This window comes from Leptosomus discolor, chromosome 5 (assembly GCF_034619465.1).
Source record: "Leptosomus discolor isolate bLepDis1 chromosome 5, bLepDis1.hap2, whole genome shotgun sequence".
NCBI classification, from domain to species: Eukaryota; Metazoa; Chordata; class Aves; order Leptosomiformes; family Leptosomidae; genus Leptosomus; species Leptosomus discolor.
The window spans coordinates 73,837,110-73,858,377 of NC_141395.1; the positions used below are offsets into that span (position 1 = coordinate 73,837,110).

A 21,268-nucleotide genomic window follows, 5' to 3' on the forward strand; every position below is an offset into this window, starting at 1 on the left:
AAAAGTTACTTTTAACAGGTAATGTGGTGCTTCTGCCTCTTCTTTAAATTCTGATCCCTGGCTGAAGATCTGTAGATGGTGCCATGATAGTTAACTATCAGATGCTTTGTTGATTTTGATGCAAATTACCGGTGCTCATCACTGTCTGCCTTGTATCACATGCAAACAAGCCTTGCTTGTCTGCCCTGTTCCCCAGGAATTTCATCAACTTCTGCCCATGTCCAAATTACAGGAATTAAGAACTTCTTCCTAGGAATGTATCAAATGATGAAACCTGCTCTAGTACCAGGACTGCTGTCTAATCGGTTAGTAAACACTCTACTCCTAAACAAAGGGAAATTGTAGTTGTTTTGAGTAAACTAGGCAATTAGACTATTTTTTTTTTCCCCTTTCAGGCTGTGACTTCAATGTTTTCAGCTCGTGCAGTATCTAGTCAGAATCCAAAGTCAGGAGATACCTCAATTTTTAATAGTAAAAGTGTATAGAAATAAGAAGTTCTGATACACTTTTGTGAATGCATTCAGTATTTCACAAATAGACTTCCCACACATTTTATTATACCATCAAAGTGCATGTTGCAAACTGGACCATCATATTTGTTTGTTTGTTTGTTTTAAGAAGATATTTGGAAGAACACTGGATGCTAGAGCAGCTATGATTGTCCAGTTTACAAATGTTTCAAACTGGGAAATCACTACAAGAGAAATTTCTTGTGTTGTTCCGCTGTCAGGAAATCCAAGAATACTCTTAAATTAATGATAAGCAATTAATGTAGCTCTGATGTCTTGCACTTCAGGCTGTTATATCCAGTCTTTTTACATCTGCTACAGAAACAAAACTTAAGATCAACAAAGCTGTTATTGTAAACACTTTATTTTTTGTAATTAAGATGTAACCAATAAGTCCTGCAGTTTCTGTTCGTGTTCAGTGTGCAGGTTAAGTAGTAGATACTGTAGTTTGTCGGTAACCTAAAGGAGATGTACATGGGAGCTTTGTAGATCAGCAAAATCCTCCGTGGTGAGGTAGGTGAGGCCCTGGAACGTGAGCGTTACTTCAACCAGGAAGGTGGACTCCAGTTTCTTAACCTGCTGCTTAACACCGTAAAAGTTCAGTCATTCTGCCGTGAAGGTGTTACTTGTTTTTTCTGAGCAGCTCCTCCCTATTCTGTTTTTGTTCCTTCTTCTGTCCACGCTGACACTGGATATTTCTCTGTGCTGTTTCAGTACACTGCTGCTGAAGATTCTTGGTTTCTTTTTCAGATCTGCCCATTTGGACTTATCTGGGTACCAGCTAATAGTTGATAAATCGTTTTAAAGGAAGAGGGGAAAATAAGGGTGAAGTTGAAAATGACATTTGAATTTTTAACATTGGTATTTTAACCAAATTATTGTTGCCTTCTTTAGTCTTTACAATGGAAGAGTTCCTCTTCCTCTCCTACCAGTGCACTGTGCTCCCTCCTTCTCCCCTCTTTACCCTGCCCTTGACCAGGTAGTGAAAATCAGTAAATGCTGTTTAATAGTTCAGCATCGGAGGCTCAGAGCGGTTGGGTTTGGACTGCAAATGGTTCGGGCAGCTGTACTGAAAAAAAGACTCACTAATGCAAAACTCACACATTTCTCCAGCCCTTTTGTGAGTGCAGAGATGGTTTTTACCTCCCATTGATGTATTTCTTTTTCCTCCTGAGGTGTAGTCCAAGAAGAGCAGTGAGCTGACATACCAACTTGCAGCTGCCAAAAATGGGAAGCCTCTTCCTCCCTACTGCTGGCCATGTGCTTCTGTTACTTACTTTGTGCTGGCTACAGAGCTTTTTAGAACTCTTCTTGAGCCACTTTGCCTCGTTTAAATGGACCTCCCTCGTTTAAATGGACCTCCCCCAAAAAATGAAACAAAGCTAAACCCCCACCAAAACCAGAAAAAAGAAGCCTGGACTGATTTCTGCTGTCTTAAAAAGTAAAAGCAGTTCAAAAACTGTTTAAGGAGCAGCAGGAGGCCACCAAAGGGAAGCGAGGGCTGCGTAGTCAGGAAGAGTGGATGAGGAGATGCTTGGCAGGGAGGAAGGGGGTAGACAGCTCCACAGCTTTGGCAGCAGCAAGGACAAATTGGTTATATTAAGTTGTTTCAGCAGCCTGTGGTGACAACTTAGTTGCCTTTAAAAAATTAACTGAGACCTCTGTACAAATATATTCTTCAGAAATAATCATATATCAGTTCTGTAACATCTTACAGATGCAGATCTGAGAAACCAGGCTTAAATTCCTTTGAACATTAAATTTAAAACATTCCATATTTGAACATTAAACTATACATGAGAACTTGAACTGTGTGCAAGAAAGTATTTGACATTTTAAGAAAAAACTGAGAATATTGGAGGAGTGATAAGCCAACTTTTAATTTCTTTTTAAAAAAAAATGCTTATACAAAACCTTATAAGTATTAGAACGTACGGCATAGGTTTTTCTGTTGCATTCATAGATGTGCTTTTTTCTAGATGTGCTTTTTCCTAGAATTGTTTTTCTTATTTGTTCTGTGCAAGAAAATCATCAAAATGTTATTTGACTTTTAGTTTTCTGATGACATCAAGTCTTTTCCAAGCCCATGAATCATCATTTTGCACTGGTAACCTATTGACTTGATAAATGTAGTCTATAAAACATAAGGCATGAGAAAGCTCACAAAGCTGGTATATCTGTGTTTTCATCTGGACTTTCTGGAAGAACTAAGGGTCATATTTCAGCTTCAACAATAGAAGCAAAAGGTTAACCGTTTATGGACGTTCTTAATGTAAAAACAATGTTATCACATCAATGGCCCACTGTCTTTGACAGCATCTCCTATTTATGGCACTTCCAGGAGACCATGTGAGCATGGCTGTTGTCTGCAGTCCATCCTTGTGGTTCTTCAGCACCCACTGCATTAGAGACTTGTAGAGAGTCTTTCAATACCCATTCATGTGCCTGTTGTCTATACCTTTCTGAATTCGCTGCTACCATCTGCCTCCACAGTCTACTGTCCACTACCTCCTGTTTAAAAAAGATCTTTTGACTGAAAGTAATTAAGGGACTAGTTTAGAGTTCAGTTTATCCATCATTATGGATTTTGTAAATACAGATTAAATTCTGTGTTGGAGTCTCAGCTTTTTTAGGTTCCCCTCAACGTGGCTGCTGCTCTGCCAGCCACTATAATAATGATGATGATTAATCATCATTATAGTTGTACTTCTCTGGACTTTCTGGGCAGTACTCAAGATGTGGTAGAAATTCCGTTCTCCTGTACTGCACCTTGGGGTTCTCTGCTGGCAAGAGATTGTATGATGCTGAAGATACTAGAAACTCACACCTTCCTTCAGTAAGCACTGACAGAATCTCTCACAAATTACAAAGATCTGAAGACCCAGTTTCAGGCCAAAACTAACAATGCAATGAAATACCGTGTCCTTCAGTTGAAATACTTAATATTTTGTCCCTTTGTGTCATTTTTCTTAGAGCTAGCTACTGTACCAGTCTGTGTAGGGGTTCAAGTGACAGTAGGTGCCTCCAGCCTGTGAAATAATACTGTGTGGAAAAAATTTTGTAGTGTGGAGGGTGTGTTACCACAACTGAACAGTATTTTGGTTCTGTGCAGAAGTGTATGTATTTTCATACATGTGAAAACACATGTACTCCTTGTTGAAAGAGACTGTTTTTCTATTTTCTCTTTAGTTACTATGAAGTACTTCTTTTAAAAGGGAGTTTAAACATATTGAGCACAGATTGCAAATATCTAAAAACTCTTTACTTCCTGAAGCTCGTGTGCAAAGGTGTTTTAATTACCAGATCCTCTTGTAAGAGATTGTATTTTCAGGCCAAGTAAAACTTGGGCTTTAAAAAAAAACCAGAACACGTGTTTAAGTAGCCCCCCAAACTGATATTTCTGTATGTTCTAATAGGGATTGAAGGAAGATTGGCTTGACAGCTCTGTCTGCATTGTTGGCTTACGGATGTGTCTTGTTTGTGTAACACCAACTTAATACATTACCACCTGCTGTTTCTGCAAATGGTCAGATTGTTGTACACAAATTGCGTGTTTCATCACTGTGTTGGGGGGAATCGATTTATTGTTTCTAGGGGAGTCGTCCTAATGCTGTGATCAAATATATTATAGAAAGATGCGATAAATTCATGTGGAGGTAGTGAAATCTGCTGACTTGATTTCTCCAGGTTTGCCCTAGTTTCTTGACCTTCATGGTCAAGATGTTACACTGGTCATCCCTTGTGTCCTTTGATCATTTCACGTGATGAGGGACAGCACACACTGGTGGGTTTGGACCCAAGGGAGTGCCGATAGATCTGTCATTATGTTTGTGCCTATTCCCCGGCTGATGGGCTGTCAAAGAACATGCGAGGACTGAGGTTTGCTACTGATATTTTTTTTTTGAAACGTGTGGCAATTGAATTACCTAATATGTCTGACTTCATTCCAAGTTGTTTGAAATTAGATAACTGTCAGTAACTGATAAATACCTGGATTTGTTCAGGTGGGATGAGATGGACTAGTTGAAACAACACAAGCAGTTGCTTTAATGGAACAGGCTGAAGCTCATTGTGGCAGAGGCTGTGTTGTATTTATTGCCCATGCGTTGCAAAGCACGGTGTGGTTTTGACCCAGGATACTCCCTATTGTGGAAGGACGGAGGGGAGAGGAAAACAGTGCCACATGTACTGTGGTTGAGTGTTCTCGAAATGTTCCTGCGTTTCTTCCGCAATTCGAAGTGACAAAACTTGAAGTGATGAAGCTTAATTATAACAAAGCTTGTCTTGCTGTAGGGGCTTGAACCCAGCGCTTCTGGATTCCAATTAATTTTTCTGCCACAGACCAGCATCTTATCCTTTGAAGTATTAAGTGTCTCTTTCAGAGAACTTTGTTGAGGAAGCCCTAAAGTAAGTGTATTTCAGCTGATTAATGCCTAGTTTAGGAATGTTTTTTTCTTCCTTGTTTAAAAACTTAAGGAAATAGTGACTCAGTTGGCAATAGAATGGTCTAATTACAGCTGTTACTGTCTTCAACTCAGAGGTCCTAACCTTTTTGATGGCTTGTATCTCATGCAAAGCTAAATCTTTGGCTGATCCAACATATATATTGGAGATGGTTATAGGAAAAAAAGAATGAGTTGTTGGGTAAGCGGTTGTCTGTATTCTGTCCCCATTTATTGCAAATAGAGGAAACCCCCATTCTGAACTCACTGTGTATCCTAATCTAGTTACCAAAGCGACAGCTTTCCCTTAAAACTGTGAATTTCTCAATACGGTGCAAATGTTGACCCTCAGGACCTCTAGTATACTGAACACGCTGCTTTAATCTCAATTCAAGGAAGGTTCAGCAGCCCTGTGTTAGTAAATAGGAGGTAAAAGACTGAAAAATGCCTCCAGTGGGGGCCAAAGGTGTTTTCTTGGATGATACTGGTCTTCAGAGCTTTTCAGTGTTGATGGTTCTATTCGAAGGCTTAATGGACTATTCCCTGGAAAAACCCACAAGAATCAGTAGCATAAACTTCATCGCTATTAAGAACAACAAAGACCATGAATGCCCCTCCCAGTAGATATGCAATGCCCAGTACAGAAGTCCTTGGTTGTGTGGGGACAGGGACTATGTCCAAGGCACAATTCCGGCTGCAGTGAGAGAGTGAGTGAAAGGGAAGAGGTCCTGAGTTTAGAATCAGCCCTACACAGCATGTGAAGAGGATCTGCCTAGGGTGAAAGTACTGGTAGAGAATTCATAAACCTTATTCTACCACAAAGCAAGAAGGAATCATTGGTATTGACTCCAGGAGGCTGAGAGGGGCCCGAAGTACTGTTTTGAGTGGATTAAGTGTTTTAAATTGCCTTTTTAAGGCTATATGAAGATTTGTTGTGGGTTGGTTGGTTTGTTTGTTTAAAATCTTGAAATGGGCCACAGTGCCATAAAGTGTGTATCTGTCTGCTCCTAGCTTGACTTAAGCAAAGTGCTGAGTCTTAGTAGTGATCATAGTAGAGGCTTGGAGACATGCCTCTTTCACGATTGCGTCAGTACATGAATCCCGGGGGCCACCAATTGGTTTCTTGCTGGGCGTGATGCCTTTGGGTTGACTGTTAAATCAAATGCCATATTTGAGAAGTTACTGATTTTTTTCTTTGACTAATTAAGCGTGTTCTGCTTACTCTCCTGTCTTTGGGTGCGGAGAAACAAATGCCTAGCTAAAGAATGATGTGGGTGGTGTTTAGGTCTTCAAACACAGTATAGAGTCTTGAGCTCTTGAGGAGCCCAGAGCCTTATTCCTAAAGAGTTCCAAGGGAATATCACAATTTATCTGCTCTTTGAGATCTTATGTGAGGATGCAAGGAGGCACATGATACGTGCTCAGGTCCAACAACCACAACTCTTAAAATCATTAATTTTGTGTGTGTGTGTAGATATACAGAAGCACAATCTCAAAAAGCTTCGAATTAGGAAAATTATTGTGGTCAGCCTACACTGAACTTCCTTTCAATCACTTGAATAAGAATCACTTTATTCTTTATTTCTACCTGTATACCAGGAGCTGTAATTACTGGCTTTAGAAAACACTTGAGCCAGAAGAAGCTTAAGTAGAATTTTTTACAGGTCATCGAATTCTGTAATAGGCCATTGTCATGGAATGCAACAACATGATGGTTGTCATGCCCTGTTCCTCCTGAGCACTGAAGTGCCTTTTATCCGATGTGTGCTTCTGGTTAAAACTGTATTAAGGGGGTTAAAAATTAAGAGCCTATATAGTTGAGTGTTTTGAAAAATAGGACTGGGATCGTATTGTTCAGTAATGCAAAACTAGGAAAGGCAGGTTAAAGTCAAATGGCAGCCAAGCCCACATGTGTTAAGCTGTGATAGTGCACAGCCAGAATACCTTACTACTTTCCTTAGCTGCCTCTGGTTTCAGGCATTCTAGTGTTTAATTTCCACACTTTCATTATCGCTAATTCTAGTTAGTTTTTACTAGTCTAGAAAGACAGTAAACTCTCACTGCTTCTGATGACTTCTGAAGCTGTTCAGAAGAAGAGCTTGTGCTATGCAGGGCCTTCATAGAGCCATATTTCACTAACTAGCATTAGAAAAGATTGTTTGAATTAGTATGGCTTACTTTTCTCTTGTTTTGATGTTCATAGGAAGGGTTACTGCCAGCCAGTAGTGCAACTTAAAAATAGATTTTTATTTTACTCTTTATTTTAAAAATACAGAATTCTTACTTGCTCATTTCTGTGGTGCCTTTTTTAAGAAAACTGCACCAATAAAATTATCTACAACTTGCTAGAGAAATTCAGCAACAGAAGATACAAGGGGAGATTAGTGTTTACTTGGATTTCAGTGGTGCCAAGGGACCACAGTGAAGGTTCAGAGTGCTATTGAGAAATTAGGCAAGTATCTAGCTAGATACCTTGTTCTAATTAAAGCGTATACAGACATTGATTTTCTTGTATTCCCAACACGATTGATGTTTCCTCGTTATTACATTTTTTGTAATATTAAAAATAGAAATTGGTGCCAACTCCAAAGAGAATTGCTGGGAATGGAGATTATGCAATGTTACCGTAAAATTAGGTTAAACTGGGTGTTTAAGGTATATCAGGACTTAATCCTGTGGGATTCTTAGCGAGAAGGATGAGTACAGTTTTGAATGTCGCAGGATGGAGAGAGGCAAGACATCTTGGTAAATTCAAATTGCTGCTTAACAGTGCCAGTGGTTTAGCTGATTGTCAGTACCCTGAAACTCTTCTTGTGTCTCATGGCCCCAAGGTGCAGTGCTACGCAAGTCACAGGCTGCCACTTCTGTAGCACTTAGCAAAAGTGACTTACAAGTCCTAAAGACATCCCGTGTTAATAGCAGCTGTACCTGGAATAGCCACTTGTTTCAAGTAGTTTAGGTGATACATATATTTTTAATTGATTTTGCAGAGATATGCTTGCCTTGTGTTTAACAGGCCCAAGGTTGTTGTATTGCTTTGGTTCATATGGGTCTTGCAGTCATGCTTTCTCCGAATTCCTCCTTCATGCTCCCCTGAATGTTTAATCTCCGAAAACATTGATATAATTGAAATAAATTTTCCACTGTTGGCCACATGCATTGCTAAACTTGTTTTGACTTTGGTCTGTATTATCTTTTCATGCTGATTTTTCTAGAATATTTCTAAAATACTTAACTCTGCAAAGAAAGAAAAACTATACATTTCAGCTTTGAACTGTATTGAGACAGAGTTAGTAACTGTTTATGCAATATTCTACAGGGGAAAAAAAAGTGTTCAGAGGAATTGCCAGTACCTGGCCATTCTTCAATTTCATATCAATATAGTGAAATACTTGGTGTGTCTGTTTAAACTGAAATAGACACTAAGAACTCAGTGATTTCATGTGGCTGTCAAGGCTGCTTTATACTTTGACCTGGGGGCTTTGATAAATGCTTTTGACTGCAAGTAATGTACTTAAAAATACATATATATCTGGAGGAGTGGGGAGAGAGCAGTGACCAGGAGGGGATCAGAGAAGAGGCAGCAAGTGAAATAAATGCATTCTTGGATGTAGTCATAGCAAAAATTACCAAGAGGAGTGAATATAGCTGAAAGGTGTCTAAGGTGGAACAAAGGATTACTGCTTTTTTCTTTTGGTTTTGAAGGTCAGCATTAGGTGAAAGAAGAACAAGAAAAATAAGCTCGGGAGGAAACAAACAGGGACTTCCCAATGTGACTTATGGAAGCAGCAGAAATTGTTGACTGTTTCTGAAGGCAAAAGTGATAATAGGGAAAAAAAAAACAACACCTTTCTCTTCTCTTTCTATGTTTGTCACTAATTTGAAATTGCAAACCTAATGGTTTTCTCTGTTTCATCCTTAAGTCTGCTTCCTTAAAAGTGTAATGTTGTTAACATCAGTGAATGCAAAAAACCTTGTTGCACACCTAGCGTGCTTGCTGCTGCTTCCCTGTGGCATGTCTGTGTTTGGGGGTGCTGCTTTGACCGCTTTGCTTTCTCCCCTGTTCCACTCTGTCTGGTCTTCTGGGAATGGGACAGTTGCCATAACCAGGTACTCCCAAGTGTGTACCCTGCCACATGACCATCAACATGTAGTTGAATACACTGACTGCTTTTTTAAGAAGAAACATATCTTTTAAGGATGCCAAGAAGGATTTTAGCATATATGTATAAGGAGATGGCATACCAAAAGTAAGCAGTGTACGAACTCTAACACAGACTCCTGAAAGCTTTGTCATGGGGAAGATATTTAAAAATGTATTTAACATCCTTACTTTCTGTGAGGTTGAGATAGTCAAGTTAATACTTGCAAGGTGAGCTACAGCAGGATTTAATACAAGCTGTGAAAATTGATTGAGCTTGAAATTCATGAGATATTTACTGTCTGATGTGAGATATATTATGGATAATTCTAAGGAATTTAGAGTGTGAAATAAATTCTCAATTTAGTCTTAATCACAAAATCGCTGAGGTTGGAAATGGCCTGTGGAGACAGTTTGGCCCAACCCCCCCTGCTCAGAGCAGGGTCAGCTTACAGCAGGATGTTCAGGGCTGTGTCCAGTTGTGATCTGAGTATCTCCATGGATGGAGACTCCACAACCTCTCTGGGCAACCCGTTGGCAGTGTTCATCCACCCATGAGTGCAAAAGCTTTCTCCTGTATTTAAATAGGAATTCCTGTTTATCACTTTGTGCCCATTGCCTCATGTGCTCACTGGGCATCACTGGGAACAGTCTGGCTCCAGCTTTACTGGTATTTATACACATTTGTAAGATCTCCTTGAGCCTTCCTCTCTCCAGGCCAAACCATCTGAGCTCTCTTAGCCTCCCCCTGTATGACAGGTGCTCGAATCCCTGAATTGTCTTTGTGGTCCTTCCTTGGACTGTCTCCGTTATGTCCATGTCTCTCTCTTGCACTGGGCACAGCACTCCTGATGCCCCTCACCACTGCTGAATAAAGGGAAGCATCACCTCCCTCGACCTGCTGGCAGTGCTCCACCTAACGCAGCCCAGGAGGTTGGTGGCCACCTTTGCTGCAAGGCCACGTTGCTTGTGGTCCACCAGGACTTCCAGTTTCTTCTCTGCAAAGCTGCTTTCCACCCAGCCACTCTGGTAAAGCAGCATTGTTTATTGAGGATGCAAGTAACCTAAAGGGTTTTATTTCTTTTAATAACTTCAGTATTTTAAAGTATTTCAAGTCTTGCAGAATTATGACACTAGGACTAGAGAAAGAAATGAACTCTGAATTTTTATAGCAATTTTGCATAGTCATATATATTTTAACAGATTTTATACATTCTTGTGTATAAAGATTTTTATAGGTTTGAATTGAGATGGACCAAGTTATTTTGCAGAAATGCAACCTGGAAGGGGCTTTAGCTCATAGATGTTGATGCCTTCAAGCCTGAGATGGGGATCAGAATACGGAGGTTGAGCAACATTATAAAATTCCATGATATCTACAAAGGACAACGTGAAGTCACACTGTGAATAATTACAGCTTGGTTCCTTCTAACATGAACTTGTAATGTGGTGTTGTTGGCCACTTGCCAATGCTAGTCTGAGGAACAGGTTTGTGTATTTTTTTATTATTAATGTATTATCAAGCTGCTAATGTTGAAGACATGATTGGCATTGAAATGATTTCCCTTATGAGACTACTTTAACTTTTCTATCAGTTTATTAATCAGTTTTTAGTTAATTGATTTAAGTATTTTTACCTTTGTCTCATTAGTGGAAATGATTTAGTTTCTAAGTACTCGGGGCTGGTAGTGAAATGTAACTTTGAACTTTGATGGTGCTGCTGGTAAGTCGTAATACTGACTTTGTTCCTGATGTAGTTAGTAAATGCAGAATATGCAGTGCTCATAAGATGTGTCAGCAGGAGTCACACTGAGCAGCATATGATTTCTAGAAGGATTCGATTACTTATCTCATAGTTTTGTGGGGTTTTTTGAGAAAATAAACCAACTTTTATTATACTCCCCTGATGTAACTGGTACCTAAGTAATGCAAATGGCAGGTATTCAAAACTGAATTGTATAAAAACAAAAAAGGAGCACAAAAAAGGTAAACAGTGCTTTCTTCTAATTGATTTGAGAAGCTGTGAAGTGCAGTGATTGATGATTTTTTTGTTTTGGTTTGGGTTTTTTGTTTGTTTGTGGTTGGGTTTTTTCCTTCTTTCTGAAAACCTTTATCTTCTAATCTGTCTCCCATACACTTTCCTAAACCTCAGGTACTCTGCCACAATACAGCAAATCGTCTGAACAACAGCACGCACCATAGTCTGGTAACAACTGCAGCATCTTAGCAGACCCACGAAATATCACCAGGCCAGGATTGGTTTGCTTCACTCCTCCCCCGCAACCTTGGAATCAGTCTTTACAGTACTGAAGAAATACGGGTGTTTTTTTCTAAAGCGTGAGCACTGGGAGAACAATAGTCTTTACCCTTGGAAGCTCAAAGGGATAGCAGGCACACAACTTCACATACAAACAAGTTTGACCACAGTTGATTTTAGACCATTAGGCTCTTTTTTTCACCACAACATCCAATAAAATACATCAGAATTAAGTCTCCATATACAGTGTAGAATTGTACAGTGGTTTGTGTTGGGAGGGACCTTTAAAGATCATCTGATCCAACACCCCTGCCATGGGCGGGGACACCTTTCACTAGATCAGGTTGCTTAGGTTGCCCTGTGCAACCTTGAGCAGTTTCAATGATGGGGCATCCAGCGATGCAACCTGTTCTAGTGTCTCACCACCCTCATCGTACAAAATTTGGTACTTATGTCTAATCTAAATCTACCTTCTTTTAATTGACTGTAGTTTGTTTCTGCTCCATATTAGCATACTACTTGTCTTTTTAACACTAAGAGGACTAAAGCTGCTCTTTAAACCGAGATCTGTAATGGTAGGATTTCCAACCAGTCTGGTTTGAATTTAGAAGAGCCCGATAAACATCCTAGTCTTGTAACCTTAGCTTTCTTTGTACAGCAACCAAGCAGATCTCGTAAAATAGTTGTTTAACTACCTTTGCATGGAGAGCTGCTGTGTTTTACAAAGTTTTGGCCTGAGGCAGAGTTTTGCAGTCATATTACAAATTCAAACCCAGGGGCTGGTTTTAATGGGAATGTTAATAGGTCCATAACTGGAGATATGGCATGTTTCTGTACCTTGAGCTACCAAATTTATTGCTTTTTTGGTACCTCATATAGTAAGCATTGGGATTTTTTAAAGAAGTTGCGAGTACACAATGACGATCAAATTCTGAAGGAAAACTGCTTTTCCGGTTTTGTGTAGGGGGTTGTTTTACCTTTAAAAATGTCTGTCCCATAAAATCTTGGGAAAACTGACAATACCCTGTACCCAGTATGGTCAGTCTGATGTGTGAGTCCACATTTTCCCCTCCGTGTGATGAATATGAAATAAATTGTAATAGTGTTTTGCCTGTCAATTGAAATTATGCTGCCTGAGAGCACTTCTGTATGTAGAAACTGATGTCTTTCATTGCTTTTCTGTTTGCTGTTCCCAAGGGATGTCCATATTAAGTCTGTGCTCAGACATCTTCCAAATGCTTGTTTTGGTATTTTCCTGTAGCTTTTCTCCCTATTCTCTTTCTGCCAAATAAAACCTGATGAATGTGTATGTCAAGTGGATGGAATATGGCAAATTAATTAAAGGCTTTTTTAGTTCTCCTTTACAAAAAAAAAATTGCTCATCTTGTTTTGGTTTGTAGCAGTTTTTCCTGCCTTTCATCTATGTAAGCTTGAAATAAAGCCTAGCGTTTTTACTAGTGACTTTGAGGTAGGGTAGGTTGTCCTGAAGGAGGCCGAACATAATGCAGATGTGGCCCATGCCTGAGCCTGAAAACTGCTGTTTCTTTCCTAGCAGTTGCACTGTTGAAGGGCTTCCTCTGCGTGAATTTGTTCTGATGAGACTCCCCACCCTGCAGACTTTTGGAGTTTCACGATGGCTATTTTAACCTTACAGGAGAGGATCCCTGTAGTTAGGAGCATGTACAGTCATGTCTTCTTGGTATTGGTCTGCTACAGGGGAGATTTTTATACATGTTTCAGCTCTCAGGTCGTGGTTTATAGAAAAACAACTCGCAAGCTCCTTTGGTGAGGATAAGTCAAGAGCAGCATGGCTAGAGGGGTTCACGGCATTTTTGGAGCTGTATCTGTTGGTGTGGGGTGGATGGGAGGAAAGGTTGTAATGTGGGCGTAAGGCTGGCTCAATACATTCGTCCTGATTGCCAGAAAAGAGCGCAATAAAGCAAGGTATAAAAGCTATCATGGTTTCTTGAGTTTTCAGAGACAACAGGGATGTGAAACTAAGATAGCTCTTGGCAGATGGGACAAGTCCCTTAAGGGTCAGGCCCTGGGGGAGTGTTTGGGAGAAGTGTCTCCTTGGCTTGATCTTACCATCTTCCCCCAGGGCAGCACATTAGAGGCCTTTTGTCTGACCCAGTGCTGCCAGTTTTAAGTTCTTACAGTTCTGTTGGATGCATGCAATTCAAGCATTTATTCAAGAGGTAAAGACATTCTGTGCAGATGGGCTGTTTCCTCTTTGTCTTGTGGGTCTGAAGTAGGTAGACACTTAAGATTGTTGTGTTAGATTTCAAGTCCTCTTTTAGCCTCTAGCAAACGTTGTAATCTACAGTCTGAAGATTTCAAGCCTTGATATTACGGATGCTAGATTCCTGTTAGCTGAGCTCATGGTGTGGTTTGATATTACTGGTGAACTGGTGTAATGGCTAGCTGCTGCTGGAGGGGAGATGGTCTCCTCTCCTGCCCCTGACCACCGGCTGCTTCTGCTGCTCTTCCTCTGTGCTTGCCTAATATCTGTGGCACCTTCAGGCAGCTGTGGTATAAAACTAAGCCAACTCTGAAAACCAAATCACCTTATTTTTTTTGTCCTGATGCTTTCCTGAACCGGTTGCCAGGGAGGTCAGTGGGTGGCAGGTTGGTGGCTGAAGCTCTGTTGAGGGAGGTCAGTGGGTGGCAGGTTGGTGGCTGAAGCTCTGTTGAGGGCGGTCAGTGGGTGGCAGGTTGGTGGCTGAAGCTCTGTTGAGGGCAGCCAGGCATTATGGGAGCTCAGCTGGAAGCGTGGGTCTCTCTTCTGCTTCGCAGTGAAGTAAACTAAGCTCAGACATTCAGTAGCAGTACTGAAGTGTTTTACTCTCCTCCAGCCCCATTTCACAGGCAAGCTTTACTACCAGAAAGGCGTTCAGAATACTATGCCAAAAAGATCAAGTTTATTTCATTTTTAACATCTCAGGATTTCCAAAACTGCCTTCCCACTGGCTGCTCACTGTGAGGAGGAGGAGGTACAGAAGGCTCGGTGCACTTGTCCAAGCCCTGGAGCAAAGCCCTGCAGTTCTTTGCACTTTCCAGCCAGCAGACTGGAATGATGCTTGAGAGTATGTCGGGAGAGGGAGGAGGTATTGTTTGCTCTTTTTCTCTTGTACTGCATTGATTTCTCAGACACCATCTGCTTGTGGCTGACTAATTTGCAACAGTAGCCAAGAGACATTTTTTTCTTTCTTTCTTTGAGATGCGGACTCATACTATGGTCCATGCCTTTTGCCATGAGACTTGGAAATCACTTGGAAACCGCGCTAGTCCTTGATAAAACTTAGCCACTTACTTAGTAGTTGGTGAGAGGAGGGACAGTGGCATTCTTAACGGTTCCTCACTGAATAATGAGTTTAGCCCTGGATGGTTTTGAGTCACACGAGTTCCCAAAATAGCACAAAACAAGTGATGTGACAGTGTCTTAGCCTTAAACAGGAGAGCCTGATGTTGGTGTGTGCCTTCTTGGTAGAGAGCCTGCAGTGACTGGGCTGTCAGGGTTTTCTTATGCTGATCCTCAGACGTGGCAGATTTCAGGGATGGGAACTCCTGTTAAAACTGGAAGGTGCTATTTGGTCTTGAAGGCTTTGGCCGGGGCCTGGGTTAAGTCACAGAGAAACTAAAGGAAGAAGCTGTGCTTAAGATACCGTTTTTGTTAATGATTGTTTTGTTCAAATTCAGATCACTTTCTCCAAGGGGCTTCCAGTTTCTCTAGCAGTCATCTGGATAGGTTTTCCGTGTTTGTAGATGTGTGACTATTTTAGGAAGGGATTCCAAAAAAGGCACCTATGTGTCCTTTAAAAATGAGTCTTTATGGATTGCCAATAAATGCTTTGTATGAATCAATGTAAGATTGAAGTATAACTGAAACTAATTTATCTTCTGTTTCCCTTTCCTAGAATATGACAGATACCTAGCATCTAGCAAAACCATGGCAGCAGCTTACCTTGATCCAAACTTGAACCATACACCAAGTTCAAGTGCAAAGACACACCTCAGTACTGGGATGGAGCGTTCCCCAGGGGCCATGGAACGAGTCTTAAAGGTTTTTCACTACTTTGAAAACAGCAGTGAACCGACAACGTGGGCCAGCATTATCCGACATGGAGATGCTACTGATGTCCGAGTAAGTCTGTTTTTAGCATTCTCTTGCCATCTTTGGGTTAAGTGTTAACTTCATGGTCAAAAAATGGGAGGTAAACGTCTGGAAGCAAACACAGACATTCTGTGGCTTATTTTAAAAGAATTGTTACCTGTTGTATATTGTGAGTAACTTAAGAAAAAAGCTTTAAGTGGTACCAGCTTCGCTTGAGAACAAAAAAACTTGATGATTGTGTGTTATCTTAAAGAAATAAGAACTCTTCCCATTTTTGTGAAATAGAAGCTTTACATTTAGAACCGTGGTTAGCAGTCGAGATACCACTACTCATGTATGTCAGTTGACTTTTACCACTTTATACGCCCCAAAAGCCTGCATGACACCTAATGGTAGGGATGAGAGCTGTAATGAAGGTGACATTAAATGACACTTTTCATGTTGGTTTTTTTAAAAAAAAAAAAAAATGTTTTGCATGTTTAAATGTAGGATGTGTATATTTACGTGTATAAAATGTTTAAATGTAATGTATACATGACTAAAAAAAAAAGTCTTGTTCGGAAACTCATTCCCCGACAGTGTGGGGAAATTGAGTTGAAGAGACCTTTCTCCCCCCAGTAAGTCCCTTTTTTTTCCCCTCCCCACCGGTAGTTGCCTGCAGCTTGTATTTATACAGTGTGGTCCTTCAGTTAGTCTATGCAAAAACCGCAAAGGTTGGGATTTTTTTTAAGAATAGCTTTTAAGTATCTGTAATCTTAGAGGTATGTGGAAATGTTACGTATGCATGAAAAAGCAGTGTTTATTCTGAAGCTTACCTTTACTTACCATTTGCTACACTTAGTCTTTCAATTTTTGAGGTGTTGCCGTATTTAAACTGAAATGAAGCTCAATTCAACATGTCAAACACTTTTAAAACTTTGTGACTTGCTTGTTTTTTAATTATCCTTCAAGAGCAGAATCTTGCGAGGTGGTAGGTGATACGCGGGGTTGTTTTGTTCTGTGAGGTTCTTGCTGTAGAAACAGGTTCCCATCTGCTCGTTCCTTCCAACATTTATATTCTCTGCACGGTACTTCAAATTCCACTGCGGAGACGCGATTCCAATCTGCTAAAGGGAGAGAGTTGTCAGAGTTAAGAAGACCTGTTGTCTCCTTCTGCTTAAGTTTCCTTTGTGCAAGAGAAAGCCAAGTAAAAACAACTAAAGAGTTTTAAGTGTTTTCTATTCCTTTCCTACTGTTTATTTTCTAGCATGGCTGCATATGAGAAGACCTAACAGCATTCCTAAGTGGAGTAGATCTTACAACAGTGACCGTAGACCTGAGAAATTCAGGGATTTTCAGTAGTGATGATCAGAAAAATCTGTCTCTTGTCAATTTAATAAGCTCATGTCTATGTTGAGGGATAACTTAGTGAGCAGACAGGTTAGAGGTATCACATCAGTAATGATTATCATCAATAGCATACACTTATTTTACATGAATAGGGTTCTGTAGGTGCCGCTTGAAGCATCTTTGCTCCCTGGCTTAAGTATAGTGGTTTGATATATCTAATGTGATTGATTTGTTTCATTAAGTGTATTACTTGGTACAAGGGAATAAAAACTATGTGTCAGTATGTTTTTAACGTTGCAAGCCTCTACTGTGGATGTATGTCTAGGGTTCTGTATATGGTGCTTGAAATGGAGGTTATCTTGAAGAACAAAAGCAGAGATTACATCGCTGGTTTCTCCAGCTCAAAAATACCTGTGGTTGTGAGATTTAAGGATTCAAAACTTACAATCCCTGTAAGAAATTCAGTTCGATTTGCAGTTACATGTCCTTGTTTTAAGTAAAAATGTGTCATATTTTTTATAAAAGCAGGATCAAAGGAACAGGCAAGTAGCAGTTACTTGAGGCTTGCCTTAATTTTTAGTTTTCTTATATGCACATTTAATTGGATAGTTGCTTCTAAAAGTAATGGGATTTTTGTGGTGTTCTCCTTTCCTGATAAAGAAGAACATGATGGGTTGCTGTTAAACTTTGTTCTTTTAATAAATGTGGTTCTCTTTTTATCTTTTTAAATTGGGACAATGACTGTTGAATGTGCAGGTACTCCACAGTAAAGATCTAGCACTGATGTATTACCATGTCCTGACATTTATTTTAGAAACAGTAAACTCTTGTTGGAGTACAAGTCTACATTCCATTGGAATGACTGCTGTTCGCCCAAGCTGAATAATTTAAGATTAAAATAGCCTTTAAGGTTTCTATGCCTTAGTTTTACCCACCCTCCTTTTGTGGAGGAGACTTCTGCAATAGGCCTTCCATTTCTTCTGGATTACAAACTGAGGAAGAGACTGGTGTTGGGTTTGGCCTTTGGCTTGTTTCCAAGGAGCTCTTTAAGACTTCAGATGTGGATGTCTGAGACAGCTCTACAGTTAAAAGGGAAAGAAAAAGATTTTTTCAAGGCTACTCCCTGGTTAGCACAGCTTCTGGGACGATAGCCGAGGAACCTTTCCAGTACTCAAAGGAAGTCAGACTTGTCTGAAATCTCCAGAAGAGCCAATTAAAGGTATTTCTGCTGGTAAAGCAGAGGACTTTGTGGAATGTGCTAATACCAAGGGAAAGTAAGGGTGGAATTTTCTTGCCTGGTTTGTGATTTCTAACATCATCTGTTTCTGACAAAGTCAAGTTTGGCTCTGACAATGGAAAGGATCTGCTTGACAGTCAAAGAAGTGAGGAAAGGTCCTTTTCCCTTTTAAAAAAATTAAACATTTTATGACTTCCTAAGAGTAGAGTGGGAACAGTGCTCTAGCTATATACCTTGTACACAAGTCCTTGATCGTGAGGGGAAACCCTTTTCATGAAAGGTTGAACTCAGGTGAACAGAATTTAGCTTTCTGTTAAGAGTCTCTTCAGTGGCTAGACTAAAGTTATGATTTCCTTGCTATTTGACTTGAAATATCTTTAACCAAGACAACAGTGTGGCTATATGTAGGCTTTGCCTTGAGGAGTACTTCTGGCTGTGGACCTCTGCTTATTCTGGATGGATTTAGTCGCTCAAAGACAGCTGTTTGCTCTGCGGGATGAGTCTGTATTCTGCAGTGGATTCAAGGGCAGCTTTTCAATTCTTGGAAATGCTTTCTTGGATTTCAAAGAACTGGCATACTCTCTTTACCCTTTTTTCCTTGGTATTATACTGAAGCCATGCTTCTTTCCAAAAGAAATAAAAAAAGACTTTGTGACTGCAAATGCAGTGTATACATAGCCATGCATTTGCCAGAGAAAGAAAGGCTGTTTATTTTCCCTGTTTATCTTGGTATGGCTTCAGTTTGGATGTCTTGTCTACGTGCATATTCACAAAGAGAGATTTGCAGGCTTGGGGCTGGAGAGGATGCAGGGCATGCTCTGCCCTGTTCGCAGCCTCAGGTGTGGCATGCAAGTAGGTGGGTGTTGCTGAGATGGAATTTCTTTGGTTTCAGGTTCGCTCTGTGTCCTGGTTTCTGCTGAAAGTAAACACAGCCGCTGTGTCTTGATCCGCAGTTACAAGCAAATCACCTTCCTGTTTTCAGAAGATGTGGTTGAAGCAGAATTGTAACTGTATTTGATAAAGCAATGAGTGCACTGCATTTAGCGGATTGAGGGGGTAGGGAAGGGTTGGCTGGTTTTGGAAAACAGACATTTGGAAACCTTGTGTGTCAGCCCTTACGGATGGCTTTCAGCGAAAAGCAGGTCTGCTCCATGGTCTGCATTCCCACCCCAGAGGTGCCCAGTTTGTGTCCACTACACCGTCATTTAAACTTCTAGCCCTTAAAGCTTATCCTTGATTCTTGAATAGTAGTTGTGAGACACAAAAGTGGCATTATTTATGTGGAAATTACAGCCAGAAATATCAAACCAGGTTATTGCCAATTGTGTGTCGTACCTTGATTCTTACACAGGTTTATTTTCTTCCAATTTGTAAGACTGTCTAAAACATAAACTGGATACAGCTGGCTTAAAATTTTCAGCTGTCAGCTCTACCCTTATTTCTGGAGTTAGAGAGAAGCATGGTTAGAACTCTTTGACAAATAAAGATACGGTGTCCAGGGCTTTCTTAACCTGTTTGTTGTTCAGATGTCTTTTTCCCCCTTTTCTATGCAGTGCCACACTGAAATGTTGGCTTCTTTGATGGTAACAGAGTAAGAATTAAAAAAGCTGAATAAAAAACCAACAGCATCCTTAGCTATGGATAAGGATGTATCTAACTTAAAAAAAAAAAAAAGGAAGTCAAGGGGATGCCCAGGCTTTGGCCTATCCCTACATCATGGAAAAAGACCAGAGCAAATTCATCAGCTTTGCTACTCACCTGCAGAATCTTATTTTTCACAGGAAAAGGCATGGGTGCAGGGCTGGAAGACTGTGTATTCCGGTCAGTTCCCTATTTTGAATTTTTTGGGAGGAGAAGAGCTGAAGCACATTCAACCCGAGACACCTCTAAAGCAGTTTATTAAACTGCATTACTATGTTAGTATTTATTGCTTGCTTTTTTTCATTTTTGTCTCTCCCATTCAATCCAGTTCGTGTGGCTGTCCTTTTACCCAGTAATACAGGAGACCTGGGTATTTGATTGGAGATTCAGTTTGCGGTGGAGGAATGGAAAGAGTCTCTAGTGCAAAGGTCTACGATTTAAAGGATACATCCTAGTTAGACATGTGTTTCTTCCGGCAGACATGCCAGCTTCCTTCTTGCTGTTTGTTTTCTCATAGGCGTAGGTGTTGTGGCTGTTTGGCAAGCTCAGTCCAAGTTAAAATGAATGATTGTTTTAGTGTTGTTTGAAATCCAGATCAGTTCTGCAGTCTTGTTAGCTGCATCATCTCGCAGACTGACACAACAGAGAGGACTGGGGGAAGAAAGAAAATGCCTGTTTATGCTGGCACTGCAGTGTTACTGCATCACCAGGGAATTGGGTATTAAAGTCTTATTTATGAGCATCCCTCATCATCCACTGCAGCATTCCTGGTTTCCAGACACTTCTCAAGAAGGATATTGCCTGTCTTGAAAAAGGGCAAAAGGCTTGTCAGTCTAATCTCAGTTGCTGAGAAGACTTAACTTCTAGCCACGATTCCACCCATTCACCTTCATCTCTGTCCTCCCAAGTCTCTCCCCTTTTTCAAACTCACCTTATTTTGACCCGGTAGCTGGACGAAAGGCAGCAGATGCTGTGGCTAGTCTGGAGCAGAGCTGGTCTACACCGTAACTGATTCTGATTGACTACAGGTAGCCAGAAGTTGAACACCGCTTTCCAACTGCTGAATGGGCCAGATATGCTTTATTGCTTCTTGATTCCTCCTTGTTGCAGATGGAACGATACACTTCACTCATAAGGGAGAAGTAGCAATGTTTATTGATATAAAACAGCACTCATCAGGGAGAAGTAGCAATGTTTGTTGATACAAAACAGCAATTTAACAAAGTTTGGTAGTAAATGCGACAGTGGTTTAACACGATTCGATGGCAAGGTACACTCGATTACTTACTGCGTAGAGGACAGGGTCAGACAAAAGCATCAGGAGACCCTCCCGCTGAGTCATGAGGTTCAGGATGCCTTTGCGTGCTAAACTCCTTCTCAGAGGGGAGTTGAGGTGCAGCTGGATCCGGCCCCAGTCCCAGACTTGGTGAATGGTTTATGCCAAAAGGATTATATGTGCACAATCAATCCCTTGCATCACTTAGCTAAGATTTCAGAGTTTCAGCACGCTTATTCCCAATTCACTTACCAAGTATCTGACGTGATGAGAATTCTCTCAACCTCGAGGAGTAACCTTGAGAGGCATCCCTACTCAAGGG

General features: G+C 40.6%; 1 protein-coding gene across 27 annotated transcripts in view; it reads left to right on the forward strand.

Moving 5' to 3' along the window:
* The window catches only part of PTK2 (protein tyrosine kinase 2), a 164,160-nt gene that overhangs the window by 13,294 nt on the left and 129,598 nt on the right, over nt 1–21,268 (forward strand). For 19 of the 27 annotated variants that reach the window (XM_086466092.1, XM_086466089.1, XM_086466086.1 and 16 more), the window contains exon 1: nt 15,299–15,493. In XM_086466092.1, coding sequence (XP_086322218.1) covers nt 15,299–15,493 — 195 coding nt within the window. Of the gene's footprint in view, nt 1–15,266; nt 15,494–21,268 lie in introns of those variants that run through there. The other 8 variants (XM_086466107.1, XM_086466109.1, XM_086466108.1 and 5 more) reach the window with 4 other exon arrangements.